The 21,183-nt window shown below is 38.3% G+C and overlaps 1 protein-coding gene across 1 annotated transcript in view; it reads left to right on the top strand.

Moving 5' to 3' along the window:
* The window catches only part of LOC117345793 (phospholipid-transporting ATPase ABCA1-like), an 815,268-nt gene that overhangs the window by 468,275 nt on the left and 325,810 nt on the right, over positions 1–21,183 (top strand). The window contains exons 17-20 of the mRNA XM_033914956.1: positions 636–857; positions 3,644–3,848; positions 10,986–11,102; positions 17,854–18,031. Coding sequence (XP_033770847.1) covers positions 636–857; positions 3,644–3,848; positions 10,986–11,102; positions 17,854–18,031 — 722 coding nt within the window. The remainder of the gene's footprint in view (positions 1–635; positions 858–3,643; positions 3,849–10,985; positions 11,103–17,853; positions 18,032–21,183) is intronic.

Raw genomic sequence — 21,183 nt, 5'->3', positions numbered from 1 at the left:
GTTAGATTTGAAAATTGGGTAAATTACATTTCAAACCATGTACAACGGTGACACTGCTGATTAATTTTATCAGTCTTGCCTTTCATTGTGACCCCATTTTGTACTGGAATCTCTAGATGTAGAACTATATAATAAGCAGATAATGGGAGTAGTAATGGTAAGGATTAACATCACAGAAAACAAATAGGCAGTCCGGTCAGTCTGCAAAATCCAGATTGGCAGAAAGGTGAGCAGATCAAAAAACAGGCCAAAGTCATCCAAGGTATTCCAAAATGCAATTTATTAACAGCAACAAGACCTGATATTGAGGGAGAGAATATTTTTATTAGATTTTGTACAACCCACTTATCACACCAGTCTGGTACCACTGGCCCCTGAAGCAGCCCGGGAGGGCAAAACTTGGCTAAGTTGGGTATGGTGTTAACCCCTCCAGTGCTGTTGCTAATAAATTCTATTTTGGACTGCTTTGGTCTATTCTAAGGTCTGCTTCCCTTTCTTGCCTTGATTACAATCACTCTTAACTACTATGATAAATGGAAAAAGGCATTTCACAAAGGAATTGTTAATTATCTTTATTCTATTACCTCTATCGATTAAGTAACAGCTTTATTTATATTTCTTTTTTCATGCAACAGTTGGGGAATGTGCTCCAGTACAGTGATGGATCTGTGGTCTTTATCTTTTTGGTTATATTCTGCTATTCCACCATCATGCAGTGTTTCTTTATTAGCGTCTTCTTCTCCAAAGCAAACCTTGCTGCCGCTTGTGGAGGAATTATCTATTTTGTGTTGTACTTGCCACATGTCCTGCTTCTTGCTTGGCAAGACTACCTGAAATTCCCAGTCAAAGTCATTGTGGTAAGCAGATTTTTTTTCTATATTGAAAATCTTTATTTTTAAGCTGATTCATAATAATTCTACACAAGTGGTGAAACAGTCCATTAACGTATGGCGTGAATTGATAGTGAAAAAGTGAAATGTGACTAACCCATCCTAAATAATTACAATACCAAATGGGTCATTTATTAATAGCCCAAACAACAAACTCCTACTATGAATATACAGTAGTTCAAATAACAATATAATAGTTTAAGACAACTATGATCAAAAGCCCACTGCATACACATTGCCAAACAGCTCAGGGTGCTGAGGCTGTAGCTTTAACCACTGCGCCACACTCTCCCCACCAACATAACAAATGATAAACCCATTGAGACGAATATATCCACTTTTCTTCAAAAGATGACATAAAAAGGTTAACAATTGACGGAACATTTATCAATAGCACATTGTAACAATATTGGGCTGTTTCTTTTTTTTTTTGTAGGCAAAATATATAATATGAATGATATTTACTTCAGGGCGATTATGCATGTAAATAAAGTTACTGAATAGATCTAAATATCAGTGCAATCTGCATAATTTTTCCTGTCATACTTAAGAAAATCTAAACCCTGGAATTTGTTGCCAGAGAATGTGATGAAATAAGTTAGCTTTACAGGGTTTAAAAAAAGTTTGGATAACTTCCTAAAAAAGAAGTCCATAAGCCATTATTAAGATGGGCTTGAGGAAACCCACAACTTATTTCTAGGATAAGCAGAATGAAATCTGTTTTACTCTTTGGGATCATGCTACCTAAGCACTGTTCTGTATATATGTACACATCTTGCATAGTGCATATGTACAAGGGAGCATGCATATATGTGGAGCCTGGGTGGCCATCGGCAGGATTCACATGCATGCACACACCTTGGAGTTGATATTCAAAGTGATTTAACCAGCCAGAAATATCTTCTGGCTGGTGTAGAGGGGCGTTTTTGATAATGACAGTCAAATCCGAGTTTGGATATTTTGTGGAAGACATACAAAAATCCAGGAGTGAGTCATTACCATTTTCAAACCGAAACCCATCAATCTTTTTGTTTCAAAAATGGCCATTTCTTAGATGCATTCTATCTTTTTTGAACCATTTTCAGAAAGAAAAAAAAACATATCCAAAAGAAAACTCACCAAACTACTACTACTACTACTAATCATTTCTATAGTGCTACCAGGCAGGCACAACACTATACACCAATCATTGAAGAGAAAGCCTCTGCTCGAAAGAGCTTACAATCTAGTTAAGACAGACAAAAAAAAGGTGCATCTATATACAGTGCTCAGGTGGGGAATTGCAGAGGATATAATAAGACAGCTATAGGTGCTTAGCAGGTGGGTTGGAGTTAGGAATTGAAAGCAGCTTCAAAGAAGTAGGTTATGAGCATGGATTTGAATACTGCCAGAAATGGAGCTAGATGTACTGAATCAGGCAGTGTGTTCAAGGCATATGGAGCAGTGAAGTAGAAGGGACAGAGTCAGGAGTTGGCTGTAGAGGAGACTTACCTGATAAACAGAGATTCCAGGGAGGAGTATAGAGAGAGAGGAGAGATACTGAGAAGCTACGGAGAATATACACTTGTAGATCAGTAAGAGGAGTTTGAACTGTATGTGGAAACAAGGAGCCAATGAAGTGACTTGAGGAGAGGGATTGTGTGGGCCTAGCGATATTGACGGAATATGAGGCATGCAGCAGAGTTCTGAACAGATTGAGTAAAATCTGAGTGCTGGGATCAATATATGGGGCTACATTCAATAAAATGGCATTGAAAAAATAAGACCCCCCCAATAAAAATCTGGCACTCATTCTATAAATAGTGCTCAGAGTTACATGTTTATAGAATAGTGCTTAGAGCTGATTTCCATGGCAAACTTTGGTCACAAGGATTTACACCAGTGTGTCACAAACTTGTTAAGCTTCTGGCACACTAATTATGTCAATGTAAATGCATGCGTGGATGTCCTCCAGCCGCGGCCCTGGGCCTCCTATTACTGCCGGGGAGGGGGGGGGGGCTGCAGAAGGAGAGGTGAGAAGGAGCAGAGGTGCTAGCGAGGAAGAGACTGACTGACTACACGGCGTGCCTCTTGCCACGAGAGGCATGTCCTGTAAGCAGTCAACTAACACTGGCACTTCTCCTCCTCGTCAGCATCTTGGGGCACACCTGGAATCCTCTGGGGCACACTAGTGTGCCGTGGCACAATTGATGATACACTGATTTACACCAACAAAAAAACTGCTATAAATCCTAGTGCATAATTTAGGCAAATATCCCCCAAATTATGTAAACTGCATGCATCTTGTGAGACCACCCATGACTCATTCATATCCTCCTGTGGCCCCATGGCATGTTGCCTTTTGGATTGTATGCCATGAGTGTTGTGCACATAGTTTTATAGTATAGCACAAAGCAAGATGTGTGCATGACCCCCAGCTGAGGCCAATTAACACCAATAATTGTTAGCATTCAATTATTGGTGTTAATCTGCCATATATACTCTAGAATCCAGGGAATGATGGGTGAGAGCTAAGAGTAGCCTTCTAGTAGAGATGGTGGTGACCAGCATTATAATAATGCTTGGGGCAGTTATAGAAGGCAAAGTAAGGAATGAGGTTGCATGGGGTGGGGTGGGACGAGTCAGAAGCTGGTGTTGATTTAAGAATTTATGATTATCTCTCCAGTGGTAGAGAAGTAAACAAGAAAGATAATTGGATTAATTACTGGTAATACTTTTTTGCTCTCAATATTATACATGTTCCTCTTTTCCAGTCCCTTCTCTCAACTGTAGCTTTTGGATATGGCTGTGATGCATTTTCTCGATATGAACAACAGGGAATCGGAATCCAGTGGGGAAACATTAATGTTAGCCCCGTAGAAGGAGAACGCTACAGCTTTCTGGTTTCAATGATCATGATGCTGTTTGATGGATGTCTTTATTTTCTGCTGACATGGTATATTGAGAATGTTTTTCCAGGTATGTTATTCCTCACTATTATACATTTCCTGTATATATTAGGTTGTCATGTAATGCTGCATAACATAAATTGTTCCTACTTGAGTTAGCATAACAATTAAATATGCCTACAAAAGTTTATTTTCCTCTCTTGCACAGGCTACAATTTACTTGAACTCTCATGATATCCTCAACCATTAGTTAACAATTTAAGTGATGTTGAATAGAACTTGAACTCTGAAAGGAAATATGCATTTATTGTTTTTAATTGTTTTTTTTTTTTGCACACTGCTGGAAATGACTCCATGTGACGCCAGGAAGGCATTTTATAAATTATTAAATGAAACGCCATTATTCGCTCAGGAATCATACTGTGTAATTAATTGTAATAGTCTTTTTCTTGGTCTTAGTAAAAAAAACAATCTGCAGCGTTTGCAGGTTGTCCAAAACACTGCAGCTAAATTGCTTCTGGGGTTTAAAAGATACTGTATGAGTACATGTATATTACCCCAGTTCTTTATGACCTTTACCGGTTGCCTATTTGTAAATGTATGGAATTCAAATTGCTCTGCCTGATGTTCAAAGCATATAACATTGGTCAACCTGAATATTTCACCACTAAGTTAAATTTTGTGAATCACACTATCCACTTGCGTAAATGCGCTGTCACACAAATCTCTATGCACTGTCGTAGGATTATAAGAGACTAACAGGGGTCTCAAGTGCTCACAGCCAGAGGCCTGAGGTAATTTTCAAAGCCACTGGCTGATATCGTGAGCTATCATCGGTCCCGTTTATGATCTCTATACCTATGATTCGTGCATTTATATTTTTTTCTTTATAAATTATTCATAAAATCTGTAATATTTAATGATTCGCCATTCCATATAATTCAGGATTACTTAGCTTTTTTTCGCTTTCTCCTGCTATTTTATTCCCATTCCATATAATTCAGGATTACTTAGCTTTTTTTCTTTCTCCTGTTATTTTATTCTACGGAAGATCTCCGTTTCGCACCCAGAAATTAACAAGGGGCTTCATCAGGAAAGCACCAACAGCCACTGTAGAAAAAGCAAATCATATCTTTATTATTTCACTTAAAAATTAGACTAAATGCTAACACTCTTACCCATAACTATTTGCGCTAAACAAGGATGCAAGGCGCTGACTCTCAGGAACACTATCTGCTCTTTTAGATAATCTTTTAGATATTCTCTATAATTTATCATATCTATTATTCTTACCATCACTCAATACTTAAGAATTATTACTCTAAGGTCATTATGAGGTTTGGGATAATATTTCTGCTTGGTCCTTAAGCGTCCCTGTGTGCACTTTTACTATATGGGGGTTTAGATAGTTGCCAACACTAAGTTGTTCTCCAAGTATAGAGAAATATATAAATAAAAAGAAAATAAGAAAATAGGAAAAATAAGAGTAATAATTCTTAAGTATTGAGTGATGGTAAGAATAATAGATATGATAAATTATAGAGAATATCTAAAAGATTATCTAAAAGAGCAGATAGTGTTCCTGAGAGTCAGCGCCTTGCATCCTTGTTTAGCGCAAATAGTTATGGGTAAGAGTGTTAGCATTTAGTCTAATTTTTAAGTGAAATAATAAAGATATGGTTTGCTTTTTCTACAGTGGCTGTTGGTGCTTTCCTGATGAAGCCCCTTGTTAATTTCTGGGTGCGAAACGGAGATCTTCCGTAGAATAAAATAACAGGAGAAAGAAAAAAAGCTAAGTAATCCTGAATTATATGGAATGGGAATAAAATAGCAGGAGAAAGCGAAAAAAAGCTAAGTAATCCTGAATTATATGGAATGGCGAATCATTAAATATTACAGATTTTATGAATAATTTATAAAGAAAAAAATATAAATGCACGAATCATAGGTATAGAGATCATAAACGGGACCGATGATAGCTCACGATATCAGCCAGTGGCTTTGAAAATTACCTCAGGCCTCTGGCTGTGAGCACTTGAGACCCCTGTTAGTCTCTTATAATCCTACGACAGTGCATAGAGATTTGTGTGACAACCTGAATATTTGCCAAATAAATTGTAAAGATATCTACCAGCTAGACCAGGGGTAATAAAGAAAAAGGGACCATAAATCAAAATATTAAAAAAACTAATAAGAGTGATTTCCAAAATAATTTGCAAACAAAATTGTTTTTAATGTTTTGCAAAAGGATTGAAAGGAGCCAGGACCTCTTAAAGTAAAAATATATGCCTTTCCATAATTCTGTAAATTTAAAAATAAAAGATAAGAAATTTAGCCAGACAGCTTTTATTCCCTTAACTGAGGGAAAGGAAAGTTTGAAACTTTGGGTACTTCTCATGAGATAAGATCTGTGAGCATTCCAAGATAGAGGAACAAAGATACCAAACAGGATCTTGAAAGCAATGCATGCACATTTGAAATGAATCCTGAGATGGACAAGAAGCCAGTGTAGATTTTAAAGCAATGGGGACACATGATCAAACTTACTTTTTCCGAAGATCAGCTTAGCGGCGGTATTCTGTATCAGTTGGAGCCTTTGTAGGCAGGTCTTAGTTAAACCCAGGATCTTCAGCATAGTGTTTATACAGTACATGTGTGCTGCTAAGAGTGGTGATGATGTGCATATTTTATAAATTCAAGTACACATCTCCTTAATTTTATAAAACACTAGCAAAGGTTTGAAAGAATTCATGTATGTGTAGGTACTAGCACTTAAACCAGTTCAAGAGCAGCTGAAAATATCATCACGTAATTTCTGTACATATGTAAATAAATTAAAGACACACAAATTGTATAAATGGTGCCTAAAATTAGGTACACAAATGCACTCCCAGCTGCAACCATTGTACTCCAGTTATGCATGAATCATAGGGGTCCTTTCACTAAACCCCAGTAAGCACTAACCTGTGTTTACCACAGCAAAAAGTGTTTACTGCAAGGAACGCTCAGGCATCTGATGGTAATTTTTTGCATGTGTGCATGCTTTCCGTGAGCTACAAATTAAAGTTTATTTTTTAGCGCTGGGCCGGGTTGGGGACAGAGAGTAAGTGTGTTCTGCACTAATCAGACAGTGTAGCTACACTACTGTGTGCTAACCAATTTAGTGAATGGTTAGAGCATGAGCCCTTACTGCCTACAAAATAAGTATCTCTCAAATCATTGGGTATATTATAATACCTTCAAAGAATATAAGCCTCAGACTCTGAAGAGTAAGAAACTCTATTAATGACCTCAGCAGTGCCGCTGTTGAAGACTATCTTTTTCAAACAGACTAATGCACCATCTTTGTCATTGGTCCAAACTCTATATTGATTCTATCAAAATATAATTCTCTTTTTACGTTCAAAAACTTCCTTTTATTTTTAAATACTTAGCAATACTTTCAAAAAGGCAATACTCATCTTAAAGTTTGATGACAGGGGAGAATCTGCCCCTGCCAATATAGTCAACCAACCTCACTGTCCATTGTTCCAAAGGCCACCCTATGGCGGTAGCAATGTGCTTAAATGTAATTTTAAAAAATTCTCCATTTCATGCCCCTTCCCCAATTTGTTCAAAGTAAAGGCCCCAAAATTGTTTTGGCCTGCCAGCATAGCGACTCTCCCCGGTAATACTGGGCTTCAGGCTCTCTGCATGAGCTCTCCTGCATTTTGGATTGGGGATTGTAACAACAATGTTTGCTGCTCTATGGCCACTTCCACCACATCCTGTAGGGCCTTTTGAGCACCTTCTTGTTGTTTCTGGAACTGGATAGCCTTCAATTTAAATATGTCCTTGGTATCCATGCTGGCTTGGACTCTAAAAGAAAGTGGAAAAACAAGAAAAAAAACCCAAATGTGGCTCTTTTTGCAAGTGTCCCTCCCCCTTTTTTTCTCCATTCTTGGGCTTCACACCCCACCCAAGAACTCTGGCTTGCCTCCCCCCTCCCCTCCTCAGATCACCAGGGCATTCCATAGAAGGTACCCTTACCTAGTTCAGCGGCTGGTGAAAGCTCTATTACAAGTAACACAAGAGGCTGCTTTTGCTGAGTCTGGCCTTAAGGTCCCATCTGGGGAGCTATTGTGAAGATCCTCAAAGTCTTTGGGGGCACTCAGGCCCACAGCTATGCCTCTCTGCTGCTCTTACCTCCTTGGATAGAGAAAGTTCCTTTCATGGCCAGGAAATGAGCCAGTCCAGGTTTTCTTCTTTTAAAATTGCAAGGTTCCAACTCAAGAAGAAAGGAAACGTCCCACCATTCTTTTCCCCTGTCTGTTTGCTGTAACCTAACCCCATCAAGGGTGGCCCACTGCAAAAGTATTTGTAATCCAAAATGCAGATAAAGTGATCAGCCCATAGACACTGTACTCCACAAACAGTCAGGGTTTTATTCCCACAAGTCTATCAATTATAGTAAAGTGTTCCCAAATACTAATTGTACTCCCAAACTCTTTTTTTTTTTTTTGCTTCCTCTGCTGAGTGGTGAGGGCAACCCCTCTCCCACTTAGTGTCACACCACTCACTGTGGCCTCCTACTGGATTGCTAGGGTCTGGTAGTACTGGTGTTCCTGCACAGGTTGCAATCCATGGCCTCCAGGGTTTCTAGGTCAGGTAGTCCCTCATCTATCCAGTCCTTTGGTTTCTCCTTCCTCTCCCTCTCTATGGATTTTTCTGGTCCCACCTCTTGGACTGTTGGGTAGAAACCAAGGGATGACTCCTCCCCTCCTCCCCTGAGGAAGCTTTACATACTGGTTCCTAACACAGGGGATTGGCCTCTGCTCCCTGCTGCCCCCTTCTGGAAAAAAAGGTGAAAAGCTTTTCTCATGCTATGGTTTGGGAGAACATCCCTTCCTCTGGGCTCCATCTCGGCTTTTCTGGCCTGTTCCCCTGGAACTCCCAACTAAATCCTGAGGGACCAGACTTTTTCCTACCACCCCTCTTTTGTCCTGGATTCAGGGATGCCTTTTTCTTATAATATGTTTAGTAAATTTTCAAGTATCTTTGTGATCGCTTCTACTGCATATGTAGGCATACATGTGTGCACTCCATATATTTTGGAAATGGCTCTGCATAAGCATAAGCAGATGCTTTTGCATATTGAAACAAGAATTGTATACAGTATATCCCAACCAGGACATATGAGTTCTGATTTTTATGCTCTTTCTAAAATAGGAATGCAAACAAATCTATACAATGAGAGATAAATAGGCATAGAGGGGCATTTTTGATATAATTTCCAAATCAGTTTGGATATTTTGTGGAACACATCCAAAAATCCAGTAGCGAATATGACCATTTTTGAAACAGAAAAACATCTATTTTTTTTTTTTTTAAATGGCCATTTCTTAGATGTGCTTGTCTTCAGCGTGTCTATCTTTTTGAACCATTTTCAAATAAAGCATGTCCAAAAGAAAAACGCACAAAACAAGCCACACAGGTATCCCAGCAAGGAGGGGAGGAGCACTACAGTGAACTTCACATAAAAAAACTTCCAGGTACACATCACATCACAACCTACTACTACTATTAATTATTTATATAGTGCTACCAGATGTACGCAGTGCTTTACAGAATCACAAAGAAGACAATCTCTGCTCGAAAGAGCTTGCAATCTAAACAGACAAGACAGACAAACAGGGTATCATGGATACAGTTAAGGGGAACAGTTAATAAGCTGGCTGGGATGGTGGGCAGTGGGGAGTAGGGTTATGGATTGAAGGCTATAACAAAAAGGTGGGTTTTCAGTCTGCTTTTAAACAAAGTAAGGGATGGGGCTTGGCAGACAAACTCAGATAATTTATTTCAGACATAGGGGGCAGGTAGATGAAAGGAACAAAGTCTGGAATTGGCAGTGGAGGAGAAGGGTACAGCTAAGAGCGGATTATCTGAGGAATGGAGAGAAGAGATGAGAGAGATTGAGAGGCAGCAGGATGAACACACTTATAGGTCAGCAATAGCAGCTTGAACTGTATGTGAAGATGGAAAGGGAGCCAGTGAAGTGATTTATAGTGTATGGTGAGCCCTCCAAAATTTTCTCAAAACCTACTGGATCCAAATGTATACCATCTTTGGGGAGTGGGAGGAAGTCAGAGAACACTAGGGGAGTGTGCATATGTATGTGTGTGTGTGTGGGGGGGGGGGGGGAGGTTCATGCCTTCATCCCTCCAATGGTTCTCTGATCAGTTTGGGTACCTTTTTGGCACTCATTTGTTGTTAAAATAGGTCTAACCCCAAATGTCCAAATTGTGCCTTAGACATTTCTAAAATATTTGATTATTGGAAAAATATGTCCAAATTATAAGCCCACCCTAGTCCTAGCCAAGCCACGCCCCTTCAGATTTAGATGCATTGAAGACAACCACCATAGAAATCAATCTCCAACATATGTTTTGAAAATAACAAATTGGAAAGGTTAGTTGAAAATAGTCCATGTGCCCCATTGTCAACTGAAAACAATACATGATATAATAATAGTATATGTTGTCATTTATTGACTACCACAGCAAAAAAAAAGGCTTTCCACAGTAATTTTAAATGTGCGTGTACTACCTATATGTTTAAAAAATAATTATTTGGGGGATGGGGTATCTGGGGGCAGAGAGTGAGTGTGTTCTGTGCTAATCAATTAGCATATATTTAGTGCATGAGCCCTTACCACCAACATAATGGTGGTGGTGGCGGCTCATATACTAATTTGTTTTAATGACTATGTGCTAATGACAAAATTAGTGCATGACCATTTAATACAAAAATAGGAAATTCTGCTATTTTATCCCAGTGTTAAAAATGGCCTTAGGATGCAGGAAAGACCTGCAAATGCCCCAAGGCTACTTTTAACCATAGTTTGATAAAAGGGCTTCTTTATGTGATCTTATGAAATTTTATAAGTAATAATTACTAAGGGAAGTATCAACTTTGGCTTCCATTGAGATGGATTATTTTACTGCAAATCATGCTATTTTATCACAGGATCTCTTCGCATAAAATAGGACCCTGTGCTAAAAATAGTGCAACTTGTGGTAAAACTGATCTTAATGGTAGTGAATACTTATCTTATCCATATTCAATTGCAATACAATAATCTCCCCCAAACACCGTACTAATATCTTATCCACATACATGTGATTTTTTTTCTAAGTTTTACTTACCTTTAAATATTTATTTTTTGCAGGTCAATATGGGATTCCACGTCCATGGTATTTTCCTTTTTCTAGGTCATACTGGTGTAGAGTTCGGATTACAAATGAGACTGGTACCTTTTTATCTGAATTAGAAACCAAGAACAATGGTAAGAGAAATAATAAAATAAAATTCACTTTGCAATAAATAATAGTAGGTATATTGGCAATTGACTGATTTTTAACAAACCATTGGATTTATTTGTTGTTTTTTTTTTTGCATTTACATTGCATAAGTTCAATAATATGGTATGTTAATCATGTCTTCTCCATGGCAGTCCTATCATATCTAAAAGGTAGTTGACTGGCTAGCCTGGGAGCTCATTAATACTTCTGCCACTGCCATGGAGAAAGTCTATAGTTTGACCCCTCAACTGGGTTATATGCTCCAAGAGTTGTAAGACAGATCAGCATTATGAATAGGTCTGACAGAAAAGTCATGTTTTAAAGGTGTCCTTAACATTTTTAACAGAGGATTCAGTTCACCATAAAGAAGGAGTAGAGCCATACACATGAAGACCATGAATTAGAGACATCTATTTTCATTCTAGTAGCATAAGGAATGATCAGATTGGAACTGGATAGCCCTGTTGAATACATAAATAAAGTTAAGGGCTAGTGCTGGTATTAAAACATAGATACATGATGGCAGAAAAAGGCCAAATGGCCCATCTAGTCTGCCCATCCATGGTAACCAGGCTCTTTTGAATTCAGACACAGTCTCTGTTTCCACCACCTCTTCTGGGAGACTGTTCCACGCATCTACCACCCTTTCTGTAAAAAAGTATTTCTTTAGATTACTCCTGAGCCTATCAACTCTTAACTTCATCCTATGCCCTCTCATTGCAGTTTTCTTTCAAATGAAAGAGACTTGACTCATGCACATTTATATTACGTAGGTATTTAAATGTCTCTATCATATCTCCATTTTCCCACCTTTCCTCAAAGTATACAGATTGAGATCTTTAAGTCTGTCCCCATGTGCCTTATGATGAAGACCAAGCACCATTTTAGTAGCCTTCCTCTGGGCCGACTCCATCTTTTTTATATCTTTTTGAAGGTCCGGACTCCAGAATTGTACACAAAATTCTAAATGAGGTTTCACCAAAGTCTTATACAGGGGCATCAATAACTCCTTTTCCCTACTGACCATATCTTTATATGCTAATTGGCCTCCCTGAATATCAGTCATATTATGTCCACCAATTTTGTAGGATGCTTCATAACTGAGCAAGCTACAAAACAATAAAATGAGCATCTTGAATGTGACAGATGCTCACTTCATTGCATCTCCTCTCAAAGCATTACACAAAAGACAACACAGAGGTTTGACCAAAGCAAAATGTGGCAGATTTATTAAATACCTGCATTGCAGCCTGATCCTAACATATCATATTTAAATGCCCTGAGAACTCTCCTACCTACCTCCAGCCCTGCTAATGTTCTGGTAGCCACATTGTCATCAGGGCCAAAGGTGCCAAACTATAGACCCCCATCAAATGTGGTGAGCTTCTTGCCTTGACCCAGGAAGAATGTGTCCTTTGAAAGGGTCTGGTTTCATATTGCCTCTATAGCTATTACCCAGTGTGATAACCCCAGGTCCATCAATCATCAATATAGTTTAATAATTGAATTTAATATTGCCATTTATAATCTGCTTATTTAAATAAAGGTACTAGGCAGAGTAAAAAAATAACTATTGAAGAAAGGAGGAAGGCTTGAAATGGAATTCGGTACCGTTCAATGTATTTATTAATGACCTAGAAACAGGGACAAAGTGTGAAGTTATAAAATTTGCGTATGACACTAAACTCTGTAGCAGGGTTAGAACTGCGGAACTGGATAGACTGAATGTGAAGACCTACAAAGGGACCTGAACAAACTGGAGGAATGGGCGAATAAATGGCAGATGAACTTCAATGTAGAGAATTGCAAGGTCATGCATATAGGGAAAAAGAACCCGATGTTCAGCTACAAAATGGGGGGATTAGTACTAGGGGAAAGTAACCTTGAAAAAGACTTGGGTGTGCTGGTGGATACAACAATGAAGTCAACGGCACAATGCGCAGCAGCCTCAAAGAAAGCAAACAGAATGTTGGGTATTATTAAGAAGGGTATTACAACCAGAACGAATGAAGTGGGAACAAGGAGAAACGATATGTTCTCTGTTTTAACTCCCCAACTCTGGAACACTCTGCCTCTTTTTATTAGAAAGGATAGAGATATTATCTCTTTTAAAAAACTCTTAAAAACTTTTTTATTTAATGATGCTTTTAATGAATAATTTTTCTCTTTTTTTTTTTTTTTTTTCTCTCATCCCTATTTTATGTTTTTTCCTAATATATGTTTTTTTTCCTACACCATTAGAAAATATGTAACTTTTCCCCCCTTTCCTCCCTTTTTCATGTTTGTTTTTAATGTATTATTTAATTACTTAACAAATACGTGTTTTATTGTTTTTTTTTTAATGTTTTACTAATATGACTGAATGTTCTCTTATAATCTGTTTTTAAATGTACATCGCTTAGAATGTTTTAATTAGGCGATTCATCAAAAATAAAGTGAACTTGAACTTGAACTTGAACATAAATGGACAAAGAGGATTGAGGGGTTTTAGACAAAGGATCATCTTACAGGACATGGACCTGATGGGCCGCCGTGGGAGCGGACTGCTGGGCGCGATGGACCTCTAGTCTGACTCAGCAGAGGCAACTTCTTATGTTCTTAATTGTGAGACTGAAAGCTGCTGACCAGGATGATAAAGGGGATGGAACTCCTCTCACATGAGGAAAGACTAAAGAGGCTAGGGCTCTTCAGCTTGGAAAAGAGACTGCTGAGGGGAAATATGATTGAAGTCTACAAAATCCTGAGAGGTATAGAAAGAGTACAAGTGGATCATTTTTTTTTTTTTTTAGTGCATCAAGATTTACAAAGATTAAGGGACACTCAATGAAGTTACAGTAATACGTTTAAAACCAATAGGAGAAAATATTTTTTAACTCAGACAATAGTTAAATTCTGGAGCACATTGCCAAAGGATGTGGTAAGAGTGGTTAATGTAGCTAGTTTTTTAAAAAAAGGTTTGGACAAGTTTCTAGAGGAAAAGTCTATAGTCTGCTGTTAAGATAGACATAAGGGAAGCCACTGTTTGCCCTGGATTAGTAGCATGGAATGCTGCTATTATTTGGGGGTTTGCCAGGTACTTGTGACTTGGCTTAGCCTCTGTGAATATGGGATACTGAGCTAGATGGACCATTGGTCTGACCTAGTAAAGGCTATTTTTATGTTCTTATGATACGTGAAGAATGTTAAGGTAAAGGTGGACATACTAAACACATACTTCTGTTCTGATTTCATGGAAGAAGATCCTAGAGAAAGACCTCTGTTGGCTGACAAAGACATATGTGGGAGTCAAATAGATTGTACTGTTCATAGAAGAAAGTATTTATGAACAAGTAGAAAAGCTAAAAGTGATGGGGCAGATGAGATACAGTCATGGATTTTGAAGGAGCTTAAAGAGGTTCTGGTGGGTCCTCTTAACGTTTTGTAAAATAGATCCTTGGAGACAGGGGATGTTCCACGGGATTGAAGAAGGGCAGATGTGATCCCTCAACAAAAAAAAAAAAAAAGGTAAAAGAGAAGAAATAGGAAACTACAGAATGGAAAGCCTCACTTCAGTGGTAAGGAAAATTATACAGACACTGGTGAAGGAAAGGATAGCATAATTCCTATAATTCAATGAATTACAAGATCCAAAGAAAAATCATGTCAAAAAATCTGATTGATTTTCTTTGACTGGGTGACAAGATAACTGGATCAAGGGCATATGCAAGCTATGTTCTATTTGAACTTTGGTGAAGCATGTGCCATGGTTCCTCATCGGAGTCTTCTGAATAAAGTGAATGGCTGATGTTAAGACCCAAAGTGGAGAACTGGATTATAAACTGGTTGACTGACAGATGATAGAGGGTAGTAGTGAATGGAATTTACACAGAGGAAAGAAAGTTGAGTAGTGGAATACCCCAAGAATCAGTATTGGGGGCCAATCCTATTCAACATATTTGTAAGTGACATCAATGAAGGATTAGAAGGGAAAGTTTGCCTTTTTGCAGATAATGCAAAGATTTGCAATTGAGTGTACACCCCAGAGGGGGTGGACAATATAAGTTATCTACAAAGATTAGAAGAATGGTCTAATGTTCAGCAGGTAAAATTTAATGCAAAGAAGTGTAGAGTGATACACGTAAGGTATAGGAACTCAAAAGAGTCATATTTGCTAGGAGGTTTGAGGCTGATAAGTATAAACCTTTGGGACTTTGGGAGATAGTACTGGAAGATCTTAAGGCAGTGAAACAATGTGACTAGAGGGTGGATGGTGCCAGAAGGATGCCTGGCTGAATGGAAAGAGGCATATCCAGTAGAAGAAAGGAGATATCAATGCCTTTGTACAAGTTTTTGGTCAGGCCCCATTTGTAGTATTGTATTCAATTTTGGATGTGTCTCACTAAGGATATCAAAGACTTGAGGTGGTTCAGAGGAAGGGAACAAAAATGATAAGGGTCTTGTGCCAGAATACCTCTGAAAAGAGACTTGAAAACCTCAATATGTATACCATAGATGAATGGAGGATATAATATGGGAGGGGGGAGGGATTGGGACTTGTATACCACCTTTTAGTAGTTTTCCAACCACACTCAAAATGGTTTACACACAGGTACTTCAAGCATTTTCCCTATCTGTCCTGATGGGCTCACAATCTATCCAATGTACCTGAGGCAGCGGACGATTAAGTGACTTGCCAAGGTCACAGGGAGCAATGTGGGGTTTGAACCTACAACCTCAGGGTACTGAGGTTGTAGCTCTAACATTGTTTCAGACAGTAACCTATCAGATCCTGCAGCTTTATTTCTTTTCAATTTAGTGATAGCTGATCACACCTCTTAGATCAGTGGTTCCCAACCCTGTCCTGGAGGACCACCAGGCCAATCGGGTTTTCAGGATAGCCCTAATGAATATGCATGGAGCAGATTTGCATGCCTGTCACTTCCATTATATGCAATTCTCTCTCATGCAAATTCATTATGGCTAGCCTGGAAACCCGATTTGCCTGCTGGTCCTCCAGGACAGGGTTGGGAACCACTGTCTTAGATAATCCATCATTTCTTGCCCCATAACAGGCTAAATACTGTAGTTGGCATATGAATTATCATGTGTTGCAATGCCAATGTGGTAATTGCTTCTCCAGCTGTGCACTAATTCATGCACTAAGGCCTTGATTCTGATATTCAAGGTATGGAGGAAATATAAGCTTTAAAAATATTTTTAACTTCTGTCAGTTGTAGCCACATAGGGAAAATTATATAAATATGTTGTTTAAATTTCAGAAAATGTCATTGTATTTTACAGTCAATTTTTGATAAAAATGTGTAATATCTCTTTAAAAAAATGGTATTTAAATTTTAAAAAGATGGTCCAGAATGTACTGGATTGTTAAGGGCATCTGTGGTATTTCCATTAAAATTATGTGTAATCTTCACATTTTACATCTTTAAATAATACTGCTCATCTTTAAAACTCTAGCCTTTGACGAACCTCAATTCATATCTAGACTATTAATACCTCACACTTCCCAATGTTTACTTCGCTCTTCTGGTCAAAACCTTCTTACAGTCCCCTCTTTGAAAATTATCGGTACAAGAAGAGCAGACATATTCTCTGTGATGGGACCTTTATGGTGGAATGCCCTGCCACAATATATTCGAAATGAAAAGGACCTTATAACATTTTAAAAAACTTTTAAAATCTTATTTATTTAAAGATGCTTTTAATATTTAAATGTTCAACGAGATTCCAAATTATGCTGTGGCTTACTTCCCCTTATCCTTTTGTTTTTTCCCATTTCTTCTACCCCAACTGAAAATTGTAACTTTTATCCTTTCCCTCCCAACTCATGTTTGTTTTTGACGAAAGAACTTTGTTAAATGTTTGTTTCTTTTATTTATTTTTGAGTTTGTACATCGCTTAGTGATTCTAATAGGCGATTTATCAAATTTATTAATAAACTTGAAACTTGAAACTATGGCCCTCTTTTACAAAGCCATTTAGTGCAGGCCACTGTAGTAACTACCCCAAAGTCCATACGGATTTAATGGACTTTGAGGCCATTGCTGCATGGCAGCCACTAGTGTGGTTTTGTAAAAGGGGGTATATTTTATTAGTAAATCTGTTTTTCCCAGTAATTTAAATGGGAAAAACAAGTTTCAAAATGAAAAATTTTCTAAAGTCCTATGAAGAAAACAAAACAAAAAAAAGTGTTCCATGTGTGCTAACAGCCGACTGGGCTAGGAGAGTCAGGTGGCCAAGCTAAGTCCCAGTTACCTCAGTGATGGCTGTTGAAACTTTTGCCAGAAGAGTCCAGGATTTCAAGGAGAAAGGATGCATGTGTGTGTGGCTCAGCTGAAAGTGAGCAGAGAAAAAGTTTTAAAAGCGTTGACAGTGTGAGATAGTTCTTTGGCAGTGGTGAATGACTGAGTAAAGAATGAGAGTTTCAGGGGCTGCTGTGAGTATGAGTGGGCTGAAACTGTAGCACTACCAGTGCTCCTATAAAATAGGGAAGCAGTAAAAGAATAGGCACCTAATTTCAGGTGCCATTTATAGAATCTGGGCCAAACTGCTTAGCGAAAGTTAGTAAAAAAAAAAATGGTTATGTTTGCAAGACTCTAACTTTGGTCAATAATACTAAAAATTAAAGTATTATAATAGATCAGTTTAGTATATTTTATCTTAATTCTAGATTTTAAGCAGTTTCTTAATCGTTTTATAAGCAATTGACGTATTGTTTTATTTTTACAATTCATTAAGCACTACAAGTATTTGAAGCAGAGCCAACCCACTTAAAACAAGGAGTTTCCATTAAAAACTTGGTAAAGATTTACAAAACTGGTAAAAAGCTTGCAGTGGATGGACTGAGTGTTAATTTCTATGAAGGACAGATCACATCCTTCCTTGGTCATAATGGAGCAGGGAAAACCACCACTATGTAAGATTTGCTTCAATTGTTTATTCATTTCTATAATAAACAGTAAAACCTATATACCGTATAAAGCTGGGTTTGACTACATTCAGATGATATCAGTGCACTTCTTTATGTACCAACACCTTCAGGTTGATTAGACTGACATTATTGAGTGTTTCATCTTCCCAACTGTTTGGGATTAATTGAGCAGCTATGTAATTAGGTATTGCTTTAGGTGAAATAGTTAAATATTGATTTGTTCCCCCCCCAAAAAAAAATAAGATAGTGGTATGAACATAAGCTAAAGCTACTCTAGCTTGAACTGAATTTACCACTTATGATTTACTATATAGACTAACCCCCTTCTTTTCCAAAACTGTGATAGCAGTTTCTAATGCGGGGAGCAGCGCTGAATGGCCCGTGCTGCCCCCGACACTCAGGAACTCAATGAGCGTCGGGAACAGCGTGGGCCATTCAGCGCGGCTCCCCGCACTAAAAACTGCTATCACAGTTTCGTAAAAGGAGGCCTAAGCTGCGATTTGAGGATCAAAATATGAATCAGAATCAAGATCAGACAAGGTTTGCTCCTATGCTTCTTCTCATAAATGAACAAATCGTTACCTCTGTGGTGATATAACAATTTATTTTAGTAGACTGATTTCCGCAGTCACAACATAATGAGCTTGGAACAATTTGTTTTGTTTGTATTTTGATAGATACTGCTTTTGTGGTATAATTTTGTTATTTTCAAAATTAAAATGTCATATAACACTCTAGGGTCTTATTTAATAAAGATATTTCTTATAGCCATAGAATGGCAAAAAAATAAATAAATTAAAATAAACCAAAGCAAATCAGGCCGTTTAAAAGGATAAATGAGAATAAAGAGTTATAGCTGCCTATCTAAAACCCTTTTGTATTTATAGCCCCTTGATGATCCTTACTTACTAACTGGTTTTGTGGGCATGCTGATGATAGCACAAAATAAACCATTAAAATAATGTATGAATGCTTATGAACAGTTACTAAGAATGAGATTGTAATTTAAAATGATTCTCAGCTCCATTGATTAGTAAAAGCAATAAATGGAAATTGTTTATTTTTCTCTAATGGGTTATAACAGTATACTCCAGTTGTTATAAATTATAGCATGATGCAAGATATTAACATAGGTGTTTACTAAGCTGCAATAACACACTGATATGCGTTAATGGAGTAATTCGATGAGAAGGCACATACCTCAAGCAGTGAAATAAGCACCCACTTTGGGGTATTTTTACATGTGAATGTGACAACATATGCATGTAAATGACCTATTCTAGAACCAACTAGTTAAAAAGTACATACCATGTTATGATGGTTCATACTTTGCTAGTAGGAATGCACAGGAGTGGAGTTTGGGTGGAACACACAAGTGTGCCTGTAGATTATAAAATATGTGTGTATATGATAAATATTGGTGCAGACATTTACATTAATGGAACTGTCTATGCTTGCCACTTAATGCTAACATTTTATAAAGTAGGCACCTGCCTTTCTTTATAAAATAAAATATAATGTAGGTGTCATCTTTCTTTCTAACCCTGTTAAAATGTTACCTTCAAAATGCCAAAATCAGTGCTTATAATATATTAAGAACTCATTATTATATGTATTTTGAAATTATAGCCAGTTGGGTTATTTTGTTGTAGACAAAGGAAAAGGGGATGGGTTTTTATATACTGCTTTGCTATGACCACAGTCAAATCCATTTACATATGATGTTCTGAAGGAATATCAAAACCTCCTTGTTTATGAAATTTGCTCTTAAAAATATATCTTAAAATCGTATTATGTAAATTAGGTGTTATTGGTTTAGAAATTGCACTGTAATTCCATAATTTGCACATTATTACGATTCCTGGATGTGACCAGCTTCTTAGGTACATTTTGAGCCACTGGGATCTATAAGGTATGGGTGGATTATAAATTCAGCTATTATTATTATTACTAGTCTATAAGCCCGTTACATTAACGAGTGCTAGAATAGATGTGTTTGTCTTTCTTTCTTTCTTTCTTTCTCTCTCTCTCCTTTTTCTCTCTCTCTGTCTGTCTTTTTTTATTTGTCCCTCTCTCCTTTTACGCTGTCTGTCTTTCTTTTTCTTTATCTCTCTCTCGTTGGACACTTTCTGTCTGTCTCTCTGGTCCCCTGTTTGTCTGTCCTTCTTTCTGTCTGTCTCTTCCTGGCCCCCCTGTCTGTCATTCTTTCTGTCTGTGTCTCTCCCTGGCCCCCCTGCCTGCCTGTATTTCTCTGTTGAGCCATGCCTGCTGCTCCTTGGTCCCCTTCTGTTCCCCCCCCCATCCAGAGCAAAGCATGATTGCTGTCTGCCCCCCAGCACACCCCTCCCCCCTAAAGCAGCCCCCTTTCCCTCTGGCCCCCTGCTTGCCTGTATTGCTCCCAAACCACCATTCTTACTCTCCCTCCATCCCGACTTCCTGGTCTCTTCTGGCCCACCAGCATGAACCGCTGCCACCGCTGTTGCTCTTCGTTGTGTCTGCCCTTCTCTTCAAAGCAGCCTGCTGAGGATCATTGGCTGGCTGTAGCGAACCTTGCAGGCTACTCTCCACCTCGGTAGCACGTTCCTCTGATGCGATCCTGTACGTCAGAGGAGGGGTGGCCTGCGAGGTTCGCTATAGCCAGCCGGCGATCCTCAGCAGGCTGCTTTGAAGAGGAGGGCAGATGCAATGAAGAGCAGCAGCGGCTTGTTTGGTGGGCGGGAGGGGGGAGTCATTGGTGTGTTCTCTGTGTCCGTAGTCACCGAACTCCGCATGCAGTAGCGTTCTACTGGCACGGAGTTACAGATCAAGGATGCAGGGAACACGAAGTTTGAAGTGCGCATGCGCGCTTAGGGTTTTATTATTAGTGATATAGGTATTTGTCTTGTACCTGGAAGGTTAAGTGACTTGGAAATTTAACCTAGATCACATGGTTCTCAGACCACTCCACAAACCATTAAGCTTCTCTTCAACAGAGACATTTCTTAGATGGCCTACAATTTCATCTATGCCTTTGCCTAATTAACATTTCCTGACATTTGAAAGGTTTTCAATTTTAGTTTTTATGTGCTTGTTCTTGGACTGCTAGATCATTTCGCCAGGCTGCTTGTTTAAATATATTTATTTAGATTGTCAATGTT

This window comes from Geotrypetes seraphini, chromosome 1, assembly GCF_902459505.1.
Source record: "Geotrypetes seraphini chromosome 1, aGeoSer1.1, whole genome shotgun sequence".
Taxonomy (NCBI): domain Eukaryota; kingdom Metazoa; phylum Chordata; class Amphibia; order Gymnophiona; family Dermophiidae; genus Geotrypetes; species Geotrypetes seraphini.
This window is presented reverse-complemented; position numbering and strand designations above follow the sequence as displayed.